At 37.5% G+C, this 24,047-nt stretch overlaps 1 protein-coding gene across 2 annotated transcripts; it reads left to right on the plus strand.

Annotated features, from left to right (window-relative positions):
* Positions 1-855: 855 nt before the first annotated feature.
* col1a1b (collagen, type I, alpha 1b) lies at positions 856-23,096 on the plus strand. 2 transcript variants are annotated; one of them, XM_026223219.1, is made up of 51 exons: positions 856-1,071; positions 2,209-2,397; positions 2,842-2,888; positions 3,177-3,203; positions 3,715-3,810; positions 4,424-4,489; positions 4,880-4,924; positions 5,097-5,150; positions 5,270-5,323; positions 5,410-5,463; positions 5,688-5,741; positions 6,234-6,287; positions 6,385-6,429; positions 6,512-6,565; positions 6,954-6,998; positions 8,359-8,412; positions 8,591-8,689; positions 8,934-8,978; positions 9,098-9,196; positions 9,741-9,794; positions 9,880-9,987; positions 10,074-10,127; positions 11,155-11,253; positions 11,336-11,389; positions 11,511-11,609; positions 12,415-12,468; positions 12,631-12,684; positions 12,791-12,844; positions 12,933-12,986; positions 13,182-13,226; positions 13,999-14,097; positions 14,182-14,289; positions 15,032-15,139; positions 15,328-15,381; positions 16,131-16,184; positions 16,279-16,386; positions 16,471-16,524; positions 17,227-17,280; positions 17,482-17,643; positions 17,756-17,863; positions 18,563-18,670; positions 18,786-18,839; positions 19,035-19,142; positions 19,581-19,634; positions 19,725-19,832; positions 19,937-19,990; positions 20,287-20,394; positions 20,514-20,790; positions 20,896-21,086; positions 21,221-21,463; positions 21,795-23,096. In XM_026223219.1, the coding sequence occupies exons 1-51, from the start codon at positions 990-992 to the stop codon at positions 21,939-21,941; spliced, it is 4,353 nt and encodes a 1,450-aa protein (XP_026079004.1). In that variant the 5' UTR covers positions 856-989; the 3' UTR covers positions 21,942-23,096. The 2 variants fall into 2 exon arrangements, with proteins under 2 accessions (XP_026079004.1, XP_026079005.1); XM_026223220.1 differs by lacking the exons at positions 17,227-17,280; positions 17,482-17,643; positions 17,756-17,863; ... (3 more) ...; positions 19,581-19,634; positions 19,725-19,832.
* Positions 23,097-24,047: the final 951 nt, after the last annotated feature.

Here is a 24,047-nt window from a genome sequence, read left to right on the forward strand (position 1 = left end):
GCTAATAATATTAAAACCAGAAAGGTCCAGCTGGGCCTATACGGTCATGTTTAAGGGATATCTCACCCCCCGAAATTTAAGTTTTGTCAATATTTTCTCTCCCAGTGACTTGCTTCTTATCTGTTAAATGCAAAATACGAAACTTTGGAGGATGTTCGAGTCTAAAACGAGTTGATTTTCATTGTGTTTTGTGTGCATTTTTCACAGAAGAAATAGTCATGTTTAAGAGATTATTCATTTCTCTCATCATTGGCTCACTTATCTTATTTGTGCAATGCAAATAAAGACATTTTAAAGGACAGCAGGGTCAAAACATCTATTTCTTTTGTGTTTCCACAGAAAGGTTTGGAATGACATGAGGGTAAAGAGTAAATGATGCATGAACGTTCATGTTTGAACTTTTAGAGAAAGAATGAAACCAATGCTTCATTCCATTTTCCATCCATAAATCTCCCTTAAAACATAACTCTGTTCAGACATAGCATGAATGCTGATTGCATTAACTCAGTTCAAAGAAACGGCAGAATATGAGCATCATTTGGCAACTAAAACAGTAAAAAGCAATGAAATGTTCACATCCACCAAGAGGGTCCAACTTATCCGAGTGGAAGTTCAACACGCTGAATCTAGACATCCAGAGATTCAGAAAATACAATCACAATCTCCAGAACCCCTGACACACTTCTCCATGTTGTAAAATGTCCACGTTGTAATGAGGACTCCAAATAGTTTGACATGTTTTAAGGCGGCCCTTCGTCTTGGCTGAAGGAGGGACTCGCTTTGACTTGAACATGTAGCAGATATCTTGTGCACTCAGCACCTCCCCAAAACCTTGCCATATAAAAGCCAGGGTCAAACATTTGTTTAGGCAGTAGGGAGTTTCTTCAAGGGTCTGGATTGGAGTCACACAGACCGGACCCTACGTGTATGACTGAGGACAAAACAGGATTCCACTTGCCTCAAAGAGTCTACATGTCTAATATTTAGACATGTTCAGCTTTGTGGATATTCGGTTAGGGCTGCTGCTCGCCGCGGCGGTCCTTGTGGTGAGAGGACAAGGAGAGGATGATAGTGAGTATATGATTTTTACTCCTGCTTTTGCACAGATGCTTGAAGAACTTGATGGAGAACACAAAGAGGGGAGCTTTCAGCTGTCTTGCTTACAAGTGACCTGCGCTTTAACACTTTCTGGGAATGTATTGAGGAGGAAAAACTACCTTTTGATTCTCACCAGCATTGTTTGTCTTCCAGAAATTGTATTTTTTCCATCTTGATGCACGCGGAATTGTGTTTGACGCGCGCGCTTGCTGTTACATGCTCAGCGCGCGCTCTCGCTCTCGCTCCCGCGCGCTTTTTGACGTCCTGAAGCGAAGGATGCGGCGCGGATGAAAGAGAGAGAGAGAGAGAGAGAGAGAGAGAGAGAGAACGAGAGAGCTTTTAATATCAAATATCCTAGCATTTTCATGTGTATTCATGTTCTGCCATACTTTTTAATCGTACGAAGACTGGATATCAACGCTTATTTTTGGATTATATCAATAGACTAGCATCCGTAAACAGAGTTTTATCCCGCATGGCTGCTTAAATGTAACAACAGAATTACAAATTAGCGGTTTAGAATTACAAAACTCGTTTACTTTGCGAATGGTCGGGGCGTGATTTTTTTTGCAAGCTTTTGGCGCCACCAAGCGGTGGATGTTATACTGCGTGGGTTTGAAACATGGATGCAGGCCTTTCCTTCATACTCATCATCACTGTGCACCATGCCCCATTAGGCCATTTCAGCTTCATTTACATCCTATTTCTAAATTTTTTATTAAACTAAGTACATAATTAATACGTCAGTATGCATGATTATATTGGATGACAATCATCTTTGCTGTTTAGTTCAGAGGCTTTCTGCATCATTGCTCTGTGAAAGTTACACAGATGTGTATGTTTTTAGATTTAAATGTACTTTTTTGTTCTTTTTTTTTTTAGTAATAGAGCACCTTGCCTTAGAGTTAAGCCTGTATTTAGTTAGCAGCCTATTTTAAATGAATTAAGTTTAGTTAGCTACATATTTGACTATTTAGTTCATGTTTAGGATTTCTGTGTGTTTAAACTTTTAAGGTGAATTGTCAAAATCACTGTGGGCCTCACCACCTAGTTCACTGACAGATGTGATTGACTTTACTGTGCTAATTCATGTCTGTGTTGTTCTTACAGTCTCATTCGGTAGCTGTACATTGGAAGGTCAGAATTACAACGACAGGGATGTATGGAAACCTGAGCCCTGCCAAATCTGCGTCTGCGACAGCGGAACGGTTATGTGCGACGAGGTGATCTGCGAAGATATAACAGAGTGTGCCAATCCAGAGATTCCCGAGGGAGAATGCTGCCCCATCTGCCCCGACGGTACGCTCTCCTCCACCTTTGCTTCAGTCATACTGTACACCTCCTGGTCACACTAGCTCTGTCGCCCTCAAGTGTGCGAACCCTTAAGCACATGCTCTGGGAAGTATCTTTCATTGGCCTGCCATCACGTCACAGACATGTGGATCCTGTGTCACCACTGAGGCTTTTACATGGGACATGAAGGATGTTTTTGCTTGATGTGTTTTATTGCTTTTTGGCTAATTACACTTTTTGTTTTACTAAAATAGTTTTTTCTCTTTTACACTTAATTGCACTTTCTGATTATAAATTTGATGTGCATTCAAATATGAATAATGAAACTTTCTGAACGCACATTAACTGCTGATCTTTTGAGCACCAATGGAAGTAAAAATGTTTGTTAATCTTATAATATTTTTATATTTTCATGGTTCTGAATCAGTCCTCTGACCTTTTATTCCACAGATGTTGTGACTGAAGCTCCATATCCTCCTGTGCCTCCAGTTACTGACGTTAGTGGGAATTAATTTGGCTTTTTTTATAATTAAATTTTATAAATTTAGAATTTGTGTGGGTGTGTGTGTTTATATGTGTTTATACACATGCACATTAATGTGTGCATATATATTATATATCCATATATATATATATAAAACTTGAGTTATTTATTAGTTATTTCATTTACTTTTTTGAATACTTTTGTCACACCATATCTAAATATAGATTACACACATAATTAATATATTCACAACGTACACCAATGTAAAGTGTCCTAATATTTATCATTTTTCCATTTTTAGGGTCCTGTTGGTCCAGTCGGAGACCCAGTGAGTACAATATTTGTTTTGGAGCAAGCTGCTTATCGTTTCATTGTAACGTATTTATATTTATCTACTTTTGTATCTTCTGGGTTTGTTCAGTACAACTAAAAAAGACCAATTGCACATTTGTTTTCAAGACTATAAAATCAGTAGGTGACAATAAATGTGTGTCGATATGAAAATCTGTTGCAAATGGAAATAATTAGAGTGATTTATGGGGCATTGGAGGCTTTTAACCTGCTGACCTCTAATTGTCCCACTGACCTTTGACCCCTTTGACCTTATGCATAACATTAGAGAAGTTGCAGATTTAGGCTTTTTTGAAAAATATGGCATCACACATATTAGACTTTCATTTGTAATATATTATGTACCAAAACATTGCATTTTAGCAGATTGCATTGAAACGGATCTTCATGTGTTACACACTACAGGTGCATTGAACTAGATTTAGCAAAGTAGTGCAGCTCTGCTGATGTGATGTTATGCCTCTGATGGATCTCCACTATTTTGGCAGGGTCCTCCAGGGCCTCCCGGCAGAGATGGTACTCCCGGAGAGAACGGACTCCCTGGACCCCCTGGTCCTCCTGGAACCCCTGACTTCGGTAGTGGAGTAAGCAACACAATTTTGATCTTATAATTTATAATTTGTGGTGTCACTAAGATTAAGTTTGAGAGAATCTTGCCATGCTGTCCCATATTAAAAAACAAATCTTTTTATAGTCTTTATGATATGTACATAGATTATTTTCTTTGGCATTCTAAAAAAATAAATAATTTAATTTAATTTAATTTAATTTAATTTAATTTAATTTAATTTAATTTTTATTTTATTTTATTTTATTTTATTTTATTTTATTTTATTTTATTTTATTTTAAGGAGTTGTATGAAGCTTCTGTTTTTCGGTAGTTCAGTACCAGTTTATGTGAACAGCTCCTGTCACTGAGGATTGTGGGTTTCCTGGAATGAAAGCAGTCTGTGCACTCTATAAAAGCATTTTTAAGTGTTTTAAGGTTTCCACAAAACTAACATATACGTGACATGTCGCTTGGGTGATTTCACAGCACGTGCAAAGTGTGTTAGCTAAGAGTTGATCATATTCACATATTTATGCATTAAAAAGAAAACTATACTTTAGTTGTTCAATAGTAAATGAATCAATGGAGATCATCACAGGAAAACAAACCTCAAATCCTCACTCTTTCGTTCTTGTCATCCCTTACAGTCTTTCCTTTCCCAAATGGCTTATGGCAGTGAGAAATCCAGCGGCCCTCCTGTCCCCGGACCACCAGTAAGACAGCCGCTCTTTTCCTGCTCTTACTTCCTTCTCTTTTCAGTCATGAACTCTCACAGAATATACAGAAATGTATTTTGTGAAACATAATAAATCATGTAATCTGGCATTAGTGATCCCTCACTTTTATTCAGCAGTTCACAGTCTCGATATTCATCATAATTGACTTTTATTATGCCTTTTCCTGCATTATATCTGTGATACAGCACACTGGATCTATCTTTCAAAAACGAGTTCAAATATTTAACGTGCTTTCATAGATTTCATGCTTTTTTAACTCCGTTTGCACTATTTTTAAATTGCAACAACATGCATGATATAGTATATATGGAGTGCTATATTTGTTTTATTCTGGTTTTTAATGTCTGTATTTTATCTCACTTTTAGGGCCCCATGGGTCCCCGTGGCCCCCCTGGACCTGCAGGTTCATCTGTACGTCTATTTCTAGTGTTTTACCTAAAACCACAAAATGTGTTAGATTTGTTAGAACAAATAAATCAGTCTTCTTTCTAGAGAGTTATTCTTCATGCACTATAAACCTAGCGTGGCTTATTATGCATGCAGTGTGTGATATATAACTGTGTTCATCTGTATTGTTTCACAGGGTCCTCAGGGATTCACTGGCCCCCCGGGCGAGCCTGGTGAGCCTGGTTCTCCTGTGAGTATCTTCTGCTTCCTTTTCGTTTAAAAATATAGTGTCAGTATGGAACAAATGAAATTATTAAATATGCTATGTCAAAAAAAAGCAGTTTGTGATTTTTTTTGTTTTGCTTGCAGGGTCCAATGGGTTCTCGCGGTCCTGCCGGTCCTCCCGGAAAGAATGGAGAGGATGTGAGTTTTCAGACTGTCAGAGTAATGCATTTTTTTATTGTCTTCTTCTTCAAGCCTTCTTATCTTTCTGCTGCTCTTCTCTTCAGGGTGAAGCTGGCAAAGCCGGTCGTCCTGGTGAGCGCGGACCCGCCGGCCCTCAGGTGCTTGGATTTCTCATTGATACACACAAATAGCTGCCAAATTGCAGACATAGTAGGCCACTTATTAAGTCATAAACTAGAGTAAAATAATATGTGATGCACTGACTGTAACCAAAAGATTTGAAACACTCATTATTTACTATTACATATCAGTCAAATAATCCAAATGGGTGGAAAGAGATGAAAACAATCATCATAATGATATTCTCTTGCGTATTTCACAGGGTGCTCGTGGATTCCCAGGAACCCCTGGACTCCCCGGCATCAAGGGACACAGAGTAAGCACGACAGCAAATAACTGATCCTTTTTACTGTATTTATAAATTATGAAATTATTCATATTTATGTTAATATATTTTATGAATATATATATTTAATAGATTTTTAATTGAATTTTAATATGGTTTTTTAAATAATTTGATGTTTCTAATTTTAAATTTTAAATTTGTATTCCATATACCATTTTTAATCTATTTATTAATTAATGTTATTTAAAAAAAACTGTAATATTGTAAATTGTTTTTATATATATATATATATATATATATATATATATATATATATATATATATATTTTTTTTTTTTTTTTTTTTGCAATATATATTTACAATTATTTTCATATTTTATTTTGCATTTTATTACATGTTTTTATCTATTCATTCATTAATTTTGGCCACCTATGTGTTTCATTCTGTGTGCAATACTGCTTGGAAACAACATCTGGAGATATTTATTCTTTATTCTTTATTGTTTCCTGTTACCTCTCTCAGGGTTTCTCTGGTCTGGATGGAGCTAAGGGAGACACTGGACCTGCTGGGCCTAAGGTGAGAGATTTCATTTCCCTTTATTTTGTCTGTTTTCATATGTACAGATATCATTATTAACAGAATGACTTCACACATATTATCTCTGTGTTCACAGGGAGAGCCTGGTGTTCATGGTGAGAGTGGTACTCCTGGAGCCATGGTGAGTGATTCGGGATGGCATCCATAAGAAGTTCTTCAAAAATGATGTCATTCTTCTCATTTGTCCCCATCTACTTTTTTAGGGTGCTCGTGGTTTGCCCGGTGAGAGAGGTCGCCCTGGTCCTCCTGGCCCTGCTGTAAGAGTCACATCCATCCATGCCTTGTTGTCTCTAACCTTCTCCTCTGCTTCATCTTGTGAAAACTAGAAAACCTTTCTCTATTTTGCTTTCAACCCTCGTTTTCAAGACTCATTTACCTTATACAACACAACCCAGCTCTTATTGATTCACCAAGAGAAAACATTTATAAATGTGAAAATGAGAATGCATCACAGTCCTAATTGAAATATGGCATGTGCAAACATCATAAGTGACAAAGTTCTGCAGGCATGAGGATAAAATGCTCAAATATTGTAGTTGTTGGCTTGTTCAAAGGCAAATCTTCCTGCAGGCTTTAAGACGGTCATTCAGTGTCATCACTGGTTTATATAGCTGGGTGATAGCAATCTTTTTTGTTTTTCTGCAGGGTGCTCGTGGTAGTGATGGCAACCCTGGCGCTGCCGGACCTCCCGTAAGTTTCCTTAGATCAATATTCTGCTAATACACCACTCATTTACTATAACCATCATAACAAATTCAAAACTTTCTTTTCAAGTATGTATCTTGACACACAACACTATTTGATGCTCATTTTAGATTCAGAAATCAAGAAGTTGAGATGATTCAAAAAGTAGTTGTTTTAAAGTGTTTGAGCTGCGTTTTTGAGTTTAGTCAAATGTGAAGTTGTTTTAAGTGAAAGTTGAATGCATGAAGTTTTTCTAACGCAGTTTCAGTTATTATTAATCGTGAGGATTATTTCTACACTGTGACATTAATGATGCTTTAGTTTCTTATACTACAACAAATTGCTACATGGTTAACGAAAAACTAAATTAACAAGCTTTTTTTTTTAGACGAGACAATGACGAGGCGACAATAAGATTAATAGACTGACAATATCAACATGCAATATCAGTGAAAATGTAAAAAATAATGATAAAGACTATACAGAAATGTATTTTCGTTGAAAAAAAGGAGACAAAAGATTATTGCGGACTGCTTTACTACAAGACAAGCGTTCATGTGTGAGGTTGCCAGATATCAAGAGTTCAAATCCGCAAAAGGATAAATTTTCTGCCTGTTTTTTTGCATGTTATTTTGCAATCTGGCAACCAGGAGCATTAGCTGAAGTTTAGTGATCTCCATGTGAGATGTTCATCTTAAATGAAAGAGTCATTCAGTGAGTCTGTGTTCTGTTATGAGATGCGATAGTGGATGCTTAATAAATGCATTTACTCATCCACTGTTGTTTTAATAGAGAAACGATATTACAGTGTGGGATTATTGGAATTACTATTAGGAATTTTACTGTTAAAACGTTGTTTTGTTTTTTTGTTTCTGCCTGTTTTTGTAATGTAGACAGAGAGAGTGCATATCTAATTATCTGATATTAATTTATATATCAAATAGTCTATAATCAGTAAACTAGATGAGGTCAGATAAACCATGTGTGTGAGTCCACGTTCTATTGATTTGTGCAGTACCTGGAAAGTAAAAATACATTTCTCAAATGACAACGATCTGTCCAGTTATAATTTTAAGCAAACAATAAAATAAATAATTAACATAATTTTTAATTGACTAAAAGTAGACTCAGATGCTCAGACATTTAGTCGACTAAATCTTGAATAAGCCAAAATAGGACAACGTTGCGTAAATACGATAATAACTAAAAAGTGCATTTAAAACCAGGACTAAGACTAATTTAAAAGACTAAGAATGGCTGACAAAATGAACACTATTGCTACACATGTTACAGTGTTTGATCGGAGCAGGATGGGTCTTATTCACTGTTTTCATCCATTATAACGTGTTTCGTTCTCTTATATTAGGGATCCACTGGTCCTGCTGGTCCTCCTGGTTTCCCTGGTGGTGCTGGTGCTAAGGTACAAACACTTTATTATAAATTATAAATGTATTGTTGCAGCTACCAACAGCTGAAAAGCTCTACTTTTTCCTAAAAACATGCAGACAACGGTTAATTGATTGATTCTATAAATACCAGCTGGTGTCAGCCCTCTATAAATAAACTGACAGACCCTGATTTCTTCTTGTCTTCTGTAGGGAGAGACTGGCCCTGCTGGGGGCCGTGGTTCAGAGGGACCTCAGGGAGCCCGTGGTGAGCCTGGTAACCCTGGACCTGCTGGTGCCGCCGGTCCTGCTGTGAGTGCTCACATCACAAAACACCGTCTCTGATTACACAGCTGTTAGAATGATTTTAACTGAGCTACATTTGTGCCTGTGCATGCAGAGCAGAAACACAATAGTGGTGCATTTAAGGTATCGTTATAATTAGAGAAGCTGTAGATCCTAACTATATTCTCTACTAAAAATAGACCGCATGACATGAAGATATCATTAACATTAATTGTGATGAATAACATATCATCTTTTTCTCATTGCACAGGGAGCTCCTGGTTCTGATGGTTCTCCTGGTGGCAAAGGATCTCCTGTGAGTATTTATATATATATATATATATATATGTGTTATCTTGCAATTATTTATGCTGTTTCCCTCTGTTTCACACACATCAGACTCTGATTTAATTAGATTGCAATGATGTGTTGTAGGGTGCTGCTGGTATTTCTGGTGCTCCTGGTTTCCCAGGTTCGCGTGGACCTGCTGGACCCGCTGGATCTTCTGGTGCTCCTGGCCCCAAAGGAAACAATGTATGTACACTGCATTTTATTATGCATGCATGAAAAGTGTAGCTTTATATCAAAGCTATAAGAATGAAATTTTAGCAACCTTTAGTTTAATTGAAATTGAGATTTGTATTAGGTGTGACTTAGATCTGATAAAGGTCTGATGATGCAGTAATTCAGAAATAATCCTCTCTGTGCACTTAAGCAAGCCTCTTTCCTGTTTTACAAATGTACTTTAAAGGGGTAGATCATCCCAAAATTAAAATCCACTCATTATTCACTCACCCTGTCGTGTGTCTTGTAAAACACACACACAATAATACACAAAATACAGTGAAAGTGATAAATAAAAGGAACTTTTTGCTTTCCAACATTATTCAGAAATTTTATTTTTTGTTACATAGAAGAAAAAAAATGCATAATGGTTTGGAACCACATGAGGGTTAATAAAAATGACAAGATTTTAGTTTTTGGGTAAACCTATCCCTTGAAGTTGCATTAGATATAAAAGAGACTAAAGACTGAAAAATAAAGGGCTGAGTTTAGATATTTTATGCTCTATTTCCAGGGTGATCCAGGTCCCCAAGGCCCTAAGGGAGATGCTGGTCCTAAGGGAGAACCTGTAAGTTTCTTTGAAGCAATGATACTATCCTAATATTCACAGAAACCTCCCCTGTAATAGTAATAGTTGCTGTGCTCTGTCCTAGGGCCCAGTTGGACCTCAAGGTCTCGCCGGACCTGCTGGTGAGGAAGGAAAGAGAGGAGCTCGTGGTGAGCCCGGTGGTGCTGGACCTGTCGGACCCCCCGGAGGCCGTGTAGGTGCAACGTACCTCTTCATTTCAATTCAGGCATGCTTTTTTTGTTTGTTTGTCTCTCATATCTTGTCTTTTTCTTTCAAAAGGGTGCCCCTGGTAACCGTGGTCTTCCTGGTGCTGATGGAGCTCCCGGACCTGGGGTAAGATTACTGATCCAGCACCTGACAAATCAAGGACATACATTTACTCAAACTGTACTCAGTCTCTCAACAGTCTAGTGCATGTTCTGTCTGGTAACTTGAAAATCAGTCATAAGTTTGCAATCATTGAGAGTGCATTCATTTCACAGTAAAAACAGTAATACTGTGAAATATTATTTAGCTTTTTTCTATTTTATTATATGTTAAAATATAATGTATTCCTTTGATTTCAATGCAGCAATTTGAGCTGCTATTACTCCAGTCTTGAGCCGTCAAACATCACTCTAATTTTGCTGATTTCCTTATTTTAATCCATTTTGAAAACAGTTGTGCTGCTTTTTTTGTGGAAAGCATGAAACATTACCAAATAAATAAATACTTTTATTGAGCAAATATGCATTAAAGTGATTAAAGACATTTATAGTCTTTCTATTTTAAATAAAACCTCTTTTATTCAGCGATTAATGTGGATATCCTGAAAAAAAGAACATTAAGCATCAAAATATTAATCAAAAATATATATGCATGTATAAGCCAAAATATATTTAAATAGAAATCAGTGATAATATTTCACAATATTAAATTTTTTTTTGTTTGTTTGTTTTTTTTTTGTTTTTTTTAATGCAGCCCTTTTAAAACCATAATAATAAATCTTAATGATTTCAAACATTTGACCAGTATTATATGTGGCAACTAACTGATTAAAGGTAAAAAAATAAATAAAAAATTATTACGTGAGATGTTATATTTTTAATGGACCTGGTTTACATAGTTCCAAAGGATACAGCTGTATACAACTGGATACAAATGTTCTTCTTATAGTGTAGTTTAACCCATATATATCTTTTAATATTAAACCACAGACTAATCTGCATGATTTCAAAGAGTTTTCTAGAGTATGAATCTTAATCTAGTCCTGACGGCTCACAGTAATGCCATTTACTACACTGAGAAGGAGCTGTCCAGGGTCCTGCAGAGGATTTCTGTTGCTGAATAACTAAAGATGGTCATTTAAATCACATTTCAGGGTGCTCCTGGTGAACGCGGAGCTAACGGACCAATGGGAGCTCAAGGAGCCACTGGAGAGGCCGGTCGCCCAGGAGAGGCAGGATTGCCTGGATCTAAGGTGAGACATTGATTAATGGTTAGTAGAATCATGTTAGTAGTGTAAAGAGGCTGTGTTTTTACCTTCTTGATGCCTGTTGTAGGGTATGACTGGTGCCCCTGGAAGCCCTGGACCTGATGGCAAAGCTGGACCTTCTGTAAGCTTTTTTTATTTCTTTATTCACTGCTTTGTTTTTTGTTTGTATTCAATATAAGACTCATAGAAGATATAAAATCTCATATTAAAGTAATGTGTGCATGAATGTCTTTAACCCATAGGGTGCACCTGGACAAGATGGGCGTCCCGGACCCCCTGGACCTGCTGGATCCCGTGGTGCACCTGGTGTGATGGGATTCCCTGGTCCAAAGGGAGCTGATGTAAGTTACTCCCAGTCGTATATTTAAATGCCTTTCATCACAAGTTAAATGCATTTTAGTATAATTGTGATACACATTTCATTGTACTGATTTTTATAAAGTGAACATAAGAATAACTTTTATGTTGTTGGTAATATTTAAGATTTAAAAGACTGCAGTTCCCTTAATAATCAATGCATCATTTTTAAGAAAAATCATGTTAAATGTGAGTATCAAATATGATCACCAGGCTTTTGAGGAAAGTTTTTGTTTTTATCTCTCAATCATCATTGCACTGCATTTCTTTATATGTTTTGAGGATAAAACTAAGCATTTAACATCATCTTACTAAGACATATTATTGGCAGCTATAGAGTAACAGTTGATATTTATATCATTTTATGTAAGTAGTCAGTTATACTGTTTTAAAGATCTCGTTGATTTACAATACAAGGAGTCATAATTTCATATTTTTGGTCATATAAATATAAATATCAGCATCTGCACCAAAATGCATATTTTTATTCAGTTTGGGCTTCTGAATAAAAATCTGTGTTTCTTTTCTTCTGTATTATCACTGTATCATACTAAATGCCTAATGCATCAAATATGATACTCAAAAAAAATTATTAAAAAAAACTTTTTGCAGACTTTTTCAGATAAAAGTCCAATAAACTGTTACATTTTCAAAATGATTTTTCGGACTCTTATTTCATATGTCAGGCTTTATGAGTTTCCAATGTATAGTTCTCTTGAAAAATTGCTTTATGAATATCAGTTTGCATGCTATTTAATATAATTTCTAACACAGATGTGTTCCTCTTAGGGTGAGGCTGGTAAAGCTGGTGAGAGGGGTGTTGCTGGACCTCCTGGTGCTTTGGTACGTACTGATTTACACAAATTTAAAGTGATTTCTGAGATTTATGCAACCTTGAGCATTTCTTTAAACACTTGGTCTCTCATTTAAACTCTTTAAAAACAGTGTAGCCTCCAGACAATTGCACATCTGAGCAGATGCATTGGTTTCTGTGTATTTCTATAGGGCGCTCCTGGCAAGGATGGTGATGTTGGTGCTCCTGGTGCTCCTGGACCTGCTGTACGTCTGCTTAAACGTCTGAAAGTTTGATATGATATGATTCTGCCGTGTCAGTGTGAGCTGTTGCTGTTTCTGCTCTGATTTTTCCGGGTCTGTCGTCTCTTAGGGCCCATCTGGAGAGAAGGGAGAACAGGGACCTGCCGGTTCTCCTGGATTCCAGGTAGGTTTTTAATGATCTATATCCACATCCTCCAGATTTGAGTGTATTTAAGATTAGTGGCTGATTATCATTGGTTATTCTCTCACAGGGTCTGCCAGGATCACAGGGTGCCACTGGTGAGGCTGGCAAACCTGGTGACCAGGTACGTGTGGTCATAACTGTGTTAGCTTTTCTATTATGTATTCTGTCTACATTAATTAAAGTAAACAAACATATTGTAAGCACAATATGATGTACAGTATGTTATGCAAAATTGCCCTTAATACTTTATTTCTTTTATCAAAATAACAGAGCAGTTTTTCGTTCAGTGTTATTTATTATGTTCGGCGGTCCACAGGGTGCTCCTGGTGAAGCTGGTCCTCACGGTCCATCTGGCCCAAGAGTGAGTATCTCCTGCTTAATAAAGAAAGCCCACAGATGTGCCACATCTCAAACAATCTTTAAAAGCTCCCCAAGTTATAATGCACCCATTAAGAATAATCTTATTAGTTTTTATTCTAAAAATGCTCATACTGCAAAAAAAAAAAAAAAAAAAAAAATCCATCAGTATCATTGTGTAGTTTTATAGTTAAAACGTAAAACGTAAAATGTTAATTTCTTTAAAAAAAAAAAAAATACATTTATGAATGATATATTAATTTTAATATACTTTTTTCACGTTCCACACATAGTTATGGTTTAATCAATATCAAGATAAAATTCTTGCAAACCTTGTTTAAAAAATAAAAACTTTGCATGTGTACATTTTGTAGGAAAATTACAAGATTATATTAAGCAATGAAATGATTGGATGATTTGTATAATTAGCACAAAAAAAAGAACCAAAACCCTTTATTTTATTTTATTTTTTTACATTTTTGTTATGCATGTACTGATGAAATACATTTAAAAATCTGTATTTTTTTTTAAAGTTTAAAACTACTTATTATTTGTTCTCCGACTAATTCAAGACATCAAAAAGGGAGGGGTTGGTTTATTTATTAAAGTCTTTTTTTTAATGCAAATTATGCACAATTCAGGCAAATTAAATTAAATTAAATTAAATTAAATTAAATTAAATTAAATTAAATTAAATTAAATTAAATTAAATTAAATTAAATTAAACCTGCTTCCTGTTAGTCAGTTGGGTTGATGTTTGTAAATGTCTCACACAGGGTGACAGAGGTTTCCCCGGTGAGCGTGGTGGTCCTGGACCCGCTGGCCCTACTGGACCTCGTGGATCTCCTGGTTCTGCTGGTAATGATGGTGCTAAGGTAAGAATCCTTTCTTCTGTATCATTAGGACTCAGAATAGTGTGATTTGAGAAATAATCCAACTCTGTGTCCGTGTGTGTTTAGGGAGAGCCTGGAGCGGCTGGAGCCCCTGGTGGTGTTGGTCCCGCAGGAATGCAGGGTATGCCTGGAGAGCGCGGTGCTGGCGGCATGCCTGGAGCCAGAGGAGACAGAGTGAGACTCAGAACAACACACAATTAGACTTGCTTTTAATGCATCTTGAGTCAATAATGTCATATCCTAACAACCTCATTTTCCATGCAAGCATGCCCTTGTGAAAAAGACTTCAGCATGCTTTTAAAAAGACTTAAACAAAAGAGTACTTGTTACGGAGAATATATACGCGTGAACTGAATGTAATGTTTTCAGACACTTAACTGCATATTATTTACAATTAAGTAAAATGCATTACAGTTTAAATGTATATTAAATGCAGTAAGTTGCTTTTTTGACACAGTTAAGTAGGACATCTTTATATCTCATTTCATAATTACTTCTATTGTCTTTGAAATATGTGAAATAATGTGACATTTTATGCTAAAATTCATTAGGATATTAAGTAAAGATCATGTTGCATAAAGATATTTAGTATATTTACTACCATAAATATATCAAAACTTAATTTTTGAGAACTTCATTTGGACAACTTTAAAGTATTTTAAGGATGTTAGTCAACACATCTAAATAAATGTTCATTAAGCATGACAAATGATTGTTAAAAAATGATTCTGTTTAGTAAAAATATACGAGTATGTTAAGAAACAATCATGAGAGTGATTGTAAAAGTGAAAGTGAGCTTTTATTTCATTCAAATTATATTGTTTTCAAGTAGTTTTAAAAATACAGATAAAACCAAATGGAACTGTAGTGCTGATGATGTCATATCCTGCTGTATGTTGCCGTCTGTCTTTATTAGGGTGATGCTGGAGCCAAGGGCCCTGATGGAGCTGCTGGTAAGGATGGTCTGCGTGGAATGACTGGCCCTATTGGACTTGCTGGACCTCCTGGTGCTGCTGGTGAGAAGGTAAAAAGTGAAAGATAGTTAAGCTTAATATATAGTAAACTGTAAATATTTTCAGCTCATTTTCAGTCATCATGTTCTGAAATAAAAATGCTTTGTGAACCCTCTTTTATGTAGAATTTAATAACATTAATTACTGTTGTCACTGAAAGAATGATAGTAAATCAGCTTTGTATTTGATTGTGTTTTAGGGAGAGGCTGGTCTTGTTGGACCTCCAGGATTGACTGGTCCTCGTGGTTCCCCTGTAAGTTATCCGGATCATTCAGAAAAACCTCATGAAACATGGACATAAAGGCCTAAAATTATAAACACATTTACAAAAAATCAGCACAAATATGCTGAATTAAACATGAAATTCTATAGTTCTTTTTTTGTCAGTTTTCAACCAAAAATCACTTGTAGATTTCACAAGAAACTTCTCATTTAATACATCTTCAGTCCAAAATTGCTAGTAACACTAGTAATTGCAAGTGACACTATCTGAAGTTAAAAAACTGAACTTAAATTCATTTCCAATCAGAAATTGTGGTAATTATGGATGTAGAAAAAGACATTAATATGTGATTAATTACTTCTAATAAATGGCTGATATTCTAGTAATATGCATGAAATAAAGTGTTACCGAAATTACTAGTAAATTTCACATGTACTTACAAAAAAAAGCAAAATAACACTGAATAAACATGACATTTTGAATTAGGAGGACTTAACACAGTATGTTTTTGAAAAAATCAGTTTCCACACAAAAATTGCTAGTACGTTTCACAAATAATTACAAAGAAGTCTTCATTCGTAAGTCGTTTTGGATAAAAGTGTCTGTTAAATGACTAAATATAAGTGGCACATAGTAAAACTTTGAAGTAGAAAAACTAAAATAGTATTTTAGTATCATTGTTTTACAGTGTGCCATTATTGTGTTTGATTTGGAAGATTGCATCTGAATTAAAAGTGAGTGATTTAATTCAAGTCCGTGTCTGTGTCGTGTCTTCTCAGGGCGAGCGTGGTGAGGTCGGTCCACCTGGACCTGCTGGTTTTGCCGGACCTCCTGTGAGTATAACAAACTCATCCCACATTAATCAATCAGTTCCCATCATGTGGTGTTTAAAACCACTGAGCTGAAGTTTCTCTGTTTCTAATGCAGGGTGCCAACGGACAACCTGGTGCTAAAGGAGAGACTGGTGCCCACGGACCCAAGGGTGATGCTGGAGCTCCTGGAGCTCCTGGCCCCGTCGGAGCCGCTGGCCCACAGGTGCAAACATCAACACACCCTCAACTCTGCTGAATTTGAACATATGAATATCATAGACTTATTTTCTATTGCTGTCTTGGACAGGGACCTGCTGGTGCTACTGGAGCTAAGGGTGCTCGTGGTGGTGCTGGACCTCCTGTAAGAATCAATACTCAATCAATAACCTACAACAAATATATGAATAAAGAAATTAGACACAATGCAAGGCCATGACCATGGTATCCATACTTTCACTATCAAGTTGTTTAAAATCGGGCTTATTTTAGTATCATTGAGATGTTTGTCTTTAGTTTTAATCCATGATTTTCCATTTTCATTTAAATCTTAGTTTTGATGTGATTTGTCATTTTTATAAGCCTTTTTTTTATTTGCCTGTTTATTTTGTATTCATTTCTATTTCAGTTTTTGTTATTTTAGCACAGCGAGTTAAGCTAAATAAAATCTGCTTTGGAAGGTAGATGAAATAAAATAAGTTTAATGTACTTTTTATTTTTTAAGTAAAGAATTTTTTTTTTAATGGTTTTATTTTTAGTTTACTATTCTGGACTTTATTCAAAGACTTTAAAACATATTTGGACAATTATTGCATAAAATATTAAACCTCTGAAAATTAATTGTGCAATAGCTCTTAAATAAATAAATAAATAAATAAATAGAAAAAGGTATTTATTTATTACAGCTGGAGTTCATTATTTAATTCCTAGCATGCTTTTTCTATGAAATGAAATGTTTTAGTAATTTGAGATTTTGTATTTGTAATGCTTCTTGGTGCCAATGTACAGTATGTACGTTCTCCAATATGATATTGCAGTGTTTCATAGTGTCTCTGTTTGTTAATAGGGTGCTACTGGTTTCCCTGGTGCTGCTGGTAGAGTCGGACCCCCGGGTCCTTCTGTAAGTAATCTACATTCAAAACCAGGTCGACAAAATATTGAATGTTTGACATGTTTACATGTCATGTGACCATTAACCAACACATGAAAACCTTGAACATGCAACTGCATTGTTATGATATTGAAATATTAAGTTGAAACTCAGGGACTGCATGAGTCTAAACACATATAATTTTGTTGCCTATCTTCTGTTTTCTCTCAGGGTGCTGCTGGACCCCCAGGCCCCGCTGGTGCTACTGGTAAAGAAGGACAAAGAGGTGCTCGTGGTGAGAGAGGACCCGCTGGTCGCCCTGGAGAGGCTGGTGCCGCCGGATCCCCAGGACCCTCTGGAGAGAAGGGTAGCACCGGTCCCGACGGTCCTGCTGTAAGTAATCATGCCACAAACATATTTTCATGCAGCTTAAAAATGACTTGTGTAAGTCTGTGATTCTCAGTTGTAAATGAGTATCCACTTTGCTCTGTTGTCTGGTCTGTAGGGTCCAGCTGGTCTTCCGGGTCCTCCTGGTGTTATTGGATCCCGTGGTATCGTTGGTCTTCCCGGACAAAGAGGAGAGAGAGGTTTCGGCGGTCTCCCTGGACCTTCTGTAAGTGGTTTAATCATATCAGTTGTTTAAAAACATTGAAATCTATGTTGAATTCATCATACAATCAGAAACTGTTTATTTTCTTATTGTGCATTCCAGATAGTGTGTTAGGAGGAAACACGTTTGTCTTCATGGTGTTCATTAAAATATTCGGCTAGCATCACCAAACCCTTTTGACGTTACGCTTTAGTTTTCACACATTGCTCACTATATTTATGCATTTACAATCACCAAAGAGGCAACAATAACACAGCCATGCATCTTGAAAAAACATCTAAAAAATAAGGCCTAATTGAATCTAATTTTATGCCAAGTTTAAAAATATCAATAAAAATGAGTTATTGTTGTTTTGTTTTTTTTCAAATTACATTTATATCAAAATGAAAGCACTCAAATGTCAATAGTTTCAGATTTAATCAGAAAAATAAGTATTCATTTAATTCACAATCTTACAATCTGAACACATTTTATGTCAAATAACTTTACATTTCAAAATTAGTGGGAAAAAAATCTTGGCTTTCATTTAGCAAATATGATGCAAGGTGATGCTATTGATATATGCAATGCCAGGAATGTTAGGACTACACATGGGATGTACTATTTTACTCTAAAATGCATCAGATGTAATTTTGAATGCCTTTTAATTTTGACTTCAGTTGCCCTTCTTCACAATACTCATTCACCTGTGCATCACTTCAGGGAGAGCCAGGAAAGCAGGGACCCACTGGGCCTTTAGGTGAACGTGGACCTCCCGGACCCATGGGACCCCCTGGACTGGGTGGAGCTCCTGGTGAGGCTGGACGTGAGGTAAGCAAACTTTACTGGTTTTAAGAGTTTTGTTAAACCAAAATTGGCTACCAAACTGGCTTTATTCTGTGCAGTATGATGGAGTCATTTTTTGATATGTCACTCATCTCTGCAGGGTAACCCTGGACATGATGGTGCTCCTGGCCGTGATGGTCCACCTGGACCAAAGGTGAGTGCAATTACACACATTCTACAGAAAAATACCTGCATGTAATTTCATGTGAATAGTTTATAATTTCCCCTTAACCCAGTCTTAAACCTAACCGTACCTGCATGAATGCATATCCTCTAAATATGTCAACGGTATATGTGAAAGTGCTTCCAGTGTTAAAGAATACTTCTCTGAAATCCCTGTTTTCTATAGGGAGACCGTGGTGAGTCTGGCAACTCTGGTCCTCCAGGGTCCCCTGGTGCTCCTGGAGCCCCTGGCCCCATGGGTCCTTCCGGCAAGAATGGTGATCGTGGAGAGGCTGTAAGTTTTTATATGCAAAATATTTCTAAAAAATGACTAGATTGATTCAAATCAAAAGTCTTGGTTTGCATTTTTAAATAAACATAAATAAACCAATAAATGTAAAACATCCCTGCCAACAGGGGGCGCCATATGAGCCATATTTAAGTATAATTTCTATACTGTCATACTAAGTTTTGGTAACTTTGTTTTTGTCTTTTTATGTACTTTAGTACTGAAACTAAAGTAAAATGAGAATTATTATCAACAAGCTAAAAAAGCATGTTTTTAATGCTTTATTTGATTTCAAATAATGACATTTTGTATTGTTTTAGATTTAGTTAATTAAAAAATGTCCCACTCTAATGTTCAAAACGGATATATATATTATGCTGAATTATCTGATGCCATGAGTTTGGCCCAGTGGATGTTTAATATTGTCCTGTTTTTCTTCACAAGGGTCCCGCTGGTCCTGCTGGTCCTTCTGGCCCTGCTGGTGCTCGTGGAGCCCAAGTATGACTTTCACATTTTTATCAGTTTTTCAACTTCTTTTGCTTTAGCTGTTGATCACAAGGCTGATCATTGTTATCTCTGTGCATGCAGGGTCCAGCCGGTCCTCGTGGAGACAAGGGTGAAGCTGGTGAGGCTGGAGAGAGAGGCATGAAGGGACACCGTGGCTTCACTGGAATGGCTGGAGTTCCTGGACCTCCTGTAAGTGAGCGTTATGTCACACTTAATCTGAAAATCAAAAAGGGGGTTCCTCAAGCTATGGTGAAAATTGACCCCTGTTTTTGATGCTTTCTGAATGTTTTTAGGGATCCCCTGGTGACCAAGGACCCGCCGGACCCTCTGGCCCTGCTGGACCTCGTGTAAGTAGCACATGGATTATAGATTTTATATAAAGTCTAATTTATATGTATAGAACTTTTCGTAATATGGTGAAAAACTAAAGTAGATGTTTGGCAGAATGTCCATGCTGCTCGTTTACAAACAGCAATACTAGATGGTGATTGTCAAGCTCCGAAAACACAATTAAAGTAGTTCTAAAGTAATACTTCTGAAGCCATATGTTAAATTGCAGTGTTTTGTTCTGGAAACTCAAATGAGAAACCACAGGACAAGATTCTGCACGCATGCATTTTAAACAGTTTCCTTCTGCTGATAGGGACCTTCTGGCTCCAATGGCTCTCCTGGTAAAGACGGTATGAATGGTATCCCTGGCCCCATTGGACCTCCTGGTCCCCGTGGTCGCTCTGGAGAAATGGGACCTGCTGTAAGTCTGAAATAATTACAATTTTACTTCCAAATTATAGTTTTCAAGCTTTTTATTGGTCTCTGTTTTCAATAACATCCAATTGGAAGTACTCATGTGATTTTTTTTCTCTTAACAAGGGTGCTCCTGGTCTTCCTGGACCTCCTGGTCCTCCTGGACCTGCAGGCATCGGTGAGCCCTTCTTCGCCATGCCCCAGCCCGAGAAGGGTCCAGATCCTCTGCGTGGAGGCTACAGAGCTGATGACGCTAGCGTTCGTGACCGTGATGCTGAGGTGGATACCACCCTGAAATCTCTGAGCCAGAAGATTGAGAACATCCGTAGCCCCGAAGGAACCCAGGCCAACCCTGCCCGCATGTGCCGTGACCTCAGGATGTGCCATTCTGACTGGAAGAGCGGTAAGCATGGCTTGAACTTAGCTCCAGAAACCTGCTGTAGATCAAATGTAGATATATTGTACTTAATGTGCATTTAGAGGCTCACTTGAAACTGTTTCCTGCAAGGTTTCTACTGGGTGGATCCCAACCAGGGCTCTCCTCTGGATGCCGTCAAGGTCTTCTGCAACATGGAGACTGGTGAGACCTGCGTCAGCCCATCTCAGAACACCATTCCCATGAAGAACTGGTACACTAGCAAGAACATCAGAGAGAAGAAGCACGTTTGGTTCGGAGAGTCCATGCCTAATGGCTTCCAGGTATGTCAAGACCTTATAGGAATTAATAAATTTTTTAGGATTTATAATGCAAAATATATTTGAGGAATTAAAAATATGTCCAGATTTGTTGCTGATGAACACAGGTAGTAATGCTCCATGTGTCTTCTGTATAGTTCCAGTATGGCAGCGAGGGCTCTGATCCAGAGGATGTTAACATCCAACTGACCTTCATGCGCCTGATGTCTAATGAGGCTACTCAGAATATCACCTACCACTGCAAGAACAGCATCGCCTACATGGAAGAGGCCACAGGCAACCTGAAGAAGGCTCTGCTCCTGCAGGGCTCCAACGACATTGAGATCAGAGCGGAGGGCAACAGCCGCTTCACATACAGAGTCAGCGAGGATGGCTGCACGGTGAGCAACACCATCTCTAAAGTTGCTTTATCACCATCTCCCATATTTGTATCTCTTTCCTCTCTGCAGGAGTGATGCATTTCTGGAGGCTAGTCCAGAAGTTTGCATCACCCTGGTTCCCACAATATATAAAATTCTTCCAAATTTTGCTCATCTTGATAATCTTCACAAATGTACACAGTTTATTAAATGAACATGATTGATTTTGGGACGATGGAACCGGAAGTGCTAATGTGCTAATTCCCTGGTTTTGGCCAACGAATATACAGCAGCACTCCTCTATTACAATCTCATCATGATTAATTTCTCTTTTGTTTGTTTTTCTCCGCAGTCACACACTGGCACATGGGGCAAGACAGTCATCGACTACAAGACAACGAAAACATCTCGTCTGCCAATCATTGATATCGCTCCTATGGACATTGGTGCTCCCGATCAGGAATTCGGCGTAGAAATCGGCCCAGTCTGCTTCTTGTAAAAAGAAAAATCTGGACATGACTTTGCTGTTTTTTTTCTAGCAGTCATCAAATCTTTTCCTGGTTATAAAAAAAAGCCCGAAGTCTTATTTGGCTGCAATCGGTCCATGTGCTTAAACCTGAATCCTTGAGGATGGTGCATGTTGCGATTCCCATCTTGTGAAACGTTCGTAAACCAAAATTGAGGACCAGCCAGCAACACTATCATGGACACTTAGTGAGAATCCTTTGCGTCAGCTGACAACAAGAAAATAATATATACTTGTAAAACGCCCCGCCCCCTGGAGTCCAAAGAAATACTACCACCTGGTGACTTTTTGTGCCGTTTTTTGACCACTTCAAAAGGACAATGAAAAACAAGCAAATGCTTATGTACCATTCTCTGGTGTTGAATAAATATGACAAATGACAGCCAAGTGTCTTGTTCCTTCTAAGCAAAAGTGAGAAAAAAAATCACACAGGGAACAGTGTTAGCTCAATGGTACAACGTCATCTTGATATAAAGGCTACCTCAGGACAAAAAAGATTTTTGGGGGGGAAACGCGGGCAGTTTTTTTATTCAAGCAAAGTAAACTATTAGTAACAGGTATGAAAAGGTGCTACTTCCTCTCCTGGTCCTGTCTGTGGTATGTTTGTATTTGCCAGAAAACACTTGCAGGGCCGTTTTGGTGCTAAATGTCAACAGAATGTCTTGATGTCAATGTGATGCAATTGCTCTTATCAAAGTGTCAGCAGATAAGTAGAATAAAACAGCTGGATAGGTTGGTTACTGTACATATGCACTTAATCTGATAAGGGTTAAGTGGGTGGACTGATTGCCAGTTCTTCTCATTTCCATTTCCCCAACCTAAGTTTCTAGAGAAGTCTTATTTTTGTCTGTACATGCCGCTCCCCCCGTTTCCAGATTTTATTTCCACTTTCAAAATGCAATGCACATCTCTTTTTTATTTTTGTTTTCGTTTGTTTGATTTGTTTTCAGTGGAAGGTTTCTTACAAAAACTTAAATTGAGGTTGCAAAAAAGAAAAACCACAGAAGAAATAGACCCTCCAATGGTTCCAACAAAGGATCTGTACTTATTTTGTACATGTATAGTATTTCGAGATGTTTTTAATTATTTTGGATGTTGAAATAAAGCATGTTTATGTGGTCAACTGGATGATGGATATATTATCTTCTTGCCAATACCTCAATAACCTTTCTCAAAGCATAAATTAAACAAATGACGATGCTTTCACTCAACTACCTTAATTTCTACTTTATTTCCAACGGGTTGTGCTTGGGATGCATGTGGTTAACTGGGAAGGAACTGACATTTATCTGAAAAAAAAAAAAATTGATGAAACATAAAAATAATTATTAAAATCAATAGCATACCAAATATTAATTCATTTCTACACCTCTCTAGTCTCTTTAAATGTCTCCGGTTACTATCGTAATCTCGGTTCCCTGAGAGACAGGAACGAGACATGGCGTTAACACCTTGGGGACTCCCTTCCTTCCTAACCTACCTGAAATCTTATTGGACAATGCCAGTGAAGTTATATAATGTGCCATATTGGCGGCATAAACTCAGAATCTTTCGAATGAACTGACAGTACAACAGATCAGAGCTGTGAACACGGCAGCCTACGCCATGTCTCGTTCCCGTCTCTCAGGGAACTGAGGTTACGACAGTAACCGGAGATGTTCCCTCTCGAGAACAGTCTCTCGACATGGCGTTAATGCCTTGGGGACAGTATAGAACAACACAGTGGAAACAGTGAATTAAAAACGCTCGGCCTCGACGGAGCTACCATGAATAATTCTTGTAAGACACAAAAAATGAATCCCCAACCAATCAGATATGACCCTGCAATATGCCTCAAGGGGATTGGATGTAGATTCCTATATGGGGATCCAATCAGGTTACTTAGGGTGTACTCACACTAGGCACGGTTGCTATGAACCAGGCCCGAGTACGATTGTCCCCCCTCCCCACTCCCCCTCTGCCCTGCACTCACATATAGGGTTTCAGCATTCGTGCCGGAGCACGCTTATGTCATTATGGTGCGATGGTTTCGGGATAAACAGGAAGAGCGGCTCTCTCTTAACACAATGGAGTGCATCG

Source organism: Carassius auratus, chromosome 37, assembly GCF_003368295.1.
Source record: "Carassius auratus strain Wakin chromosome 37, ASM336829v1, whole genome shotgun sequence".
Taxonomy (NCBI): Eukaryota; Metazoa; Chordata; class Actinopteri; order Cypriniformes; family Cyprinidae; genus Carassius; species Carassius auratus.

Excerpts from the sequence above, each read along its gene's own strand:
- col1a1b (XM_026223219.1), top strand. The coding sequence starts at position 990 with ATGTTCAGCTTTGTGGATATTCGGTTAGGGCTGCTGCTCGCCGCGGCG. Across the intron at positions 4,925-5,096 it reads CTGGACCTGCAGGTTCATCT|GGTCCTCAGGGATTCACTGG; the intron begins GTACGTCTATTT and ends ATTGTTTCACAG. Across the intron at positions 16,525-17,226 it reads GTGGTGGTGCTGGACCTCCT|GGTGCTACTGGTTTCCCTGG; the intron begins GTAAGAATCAAT and ends GTTTGTTAATAG.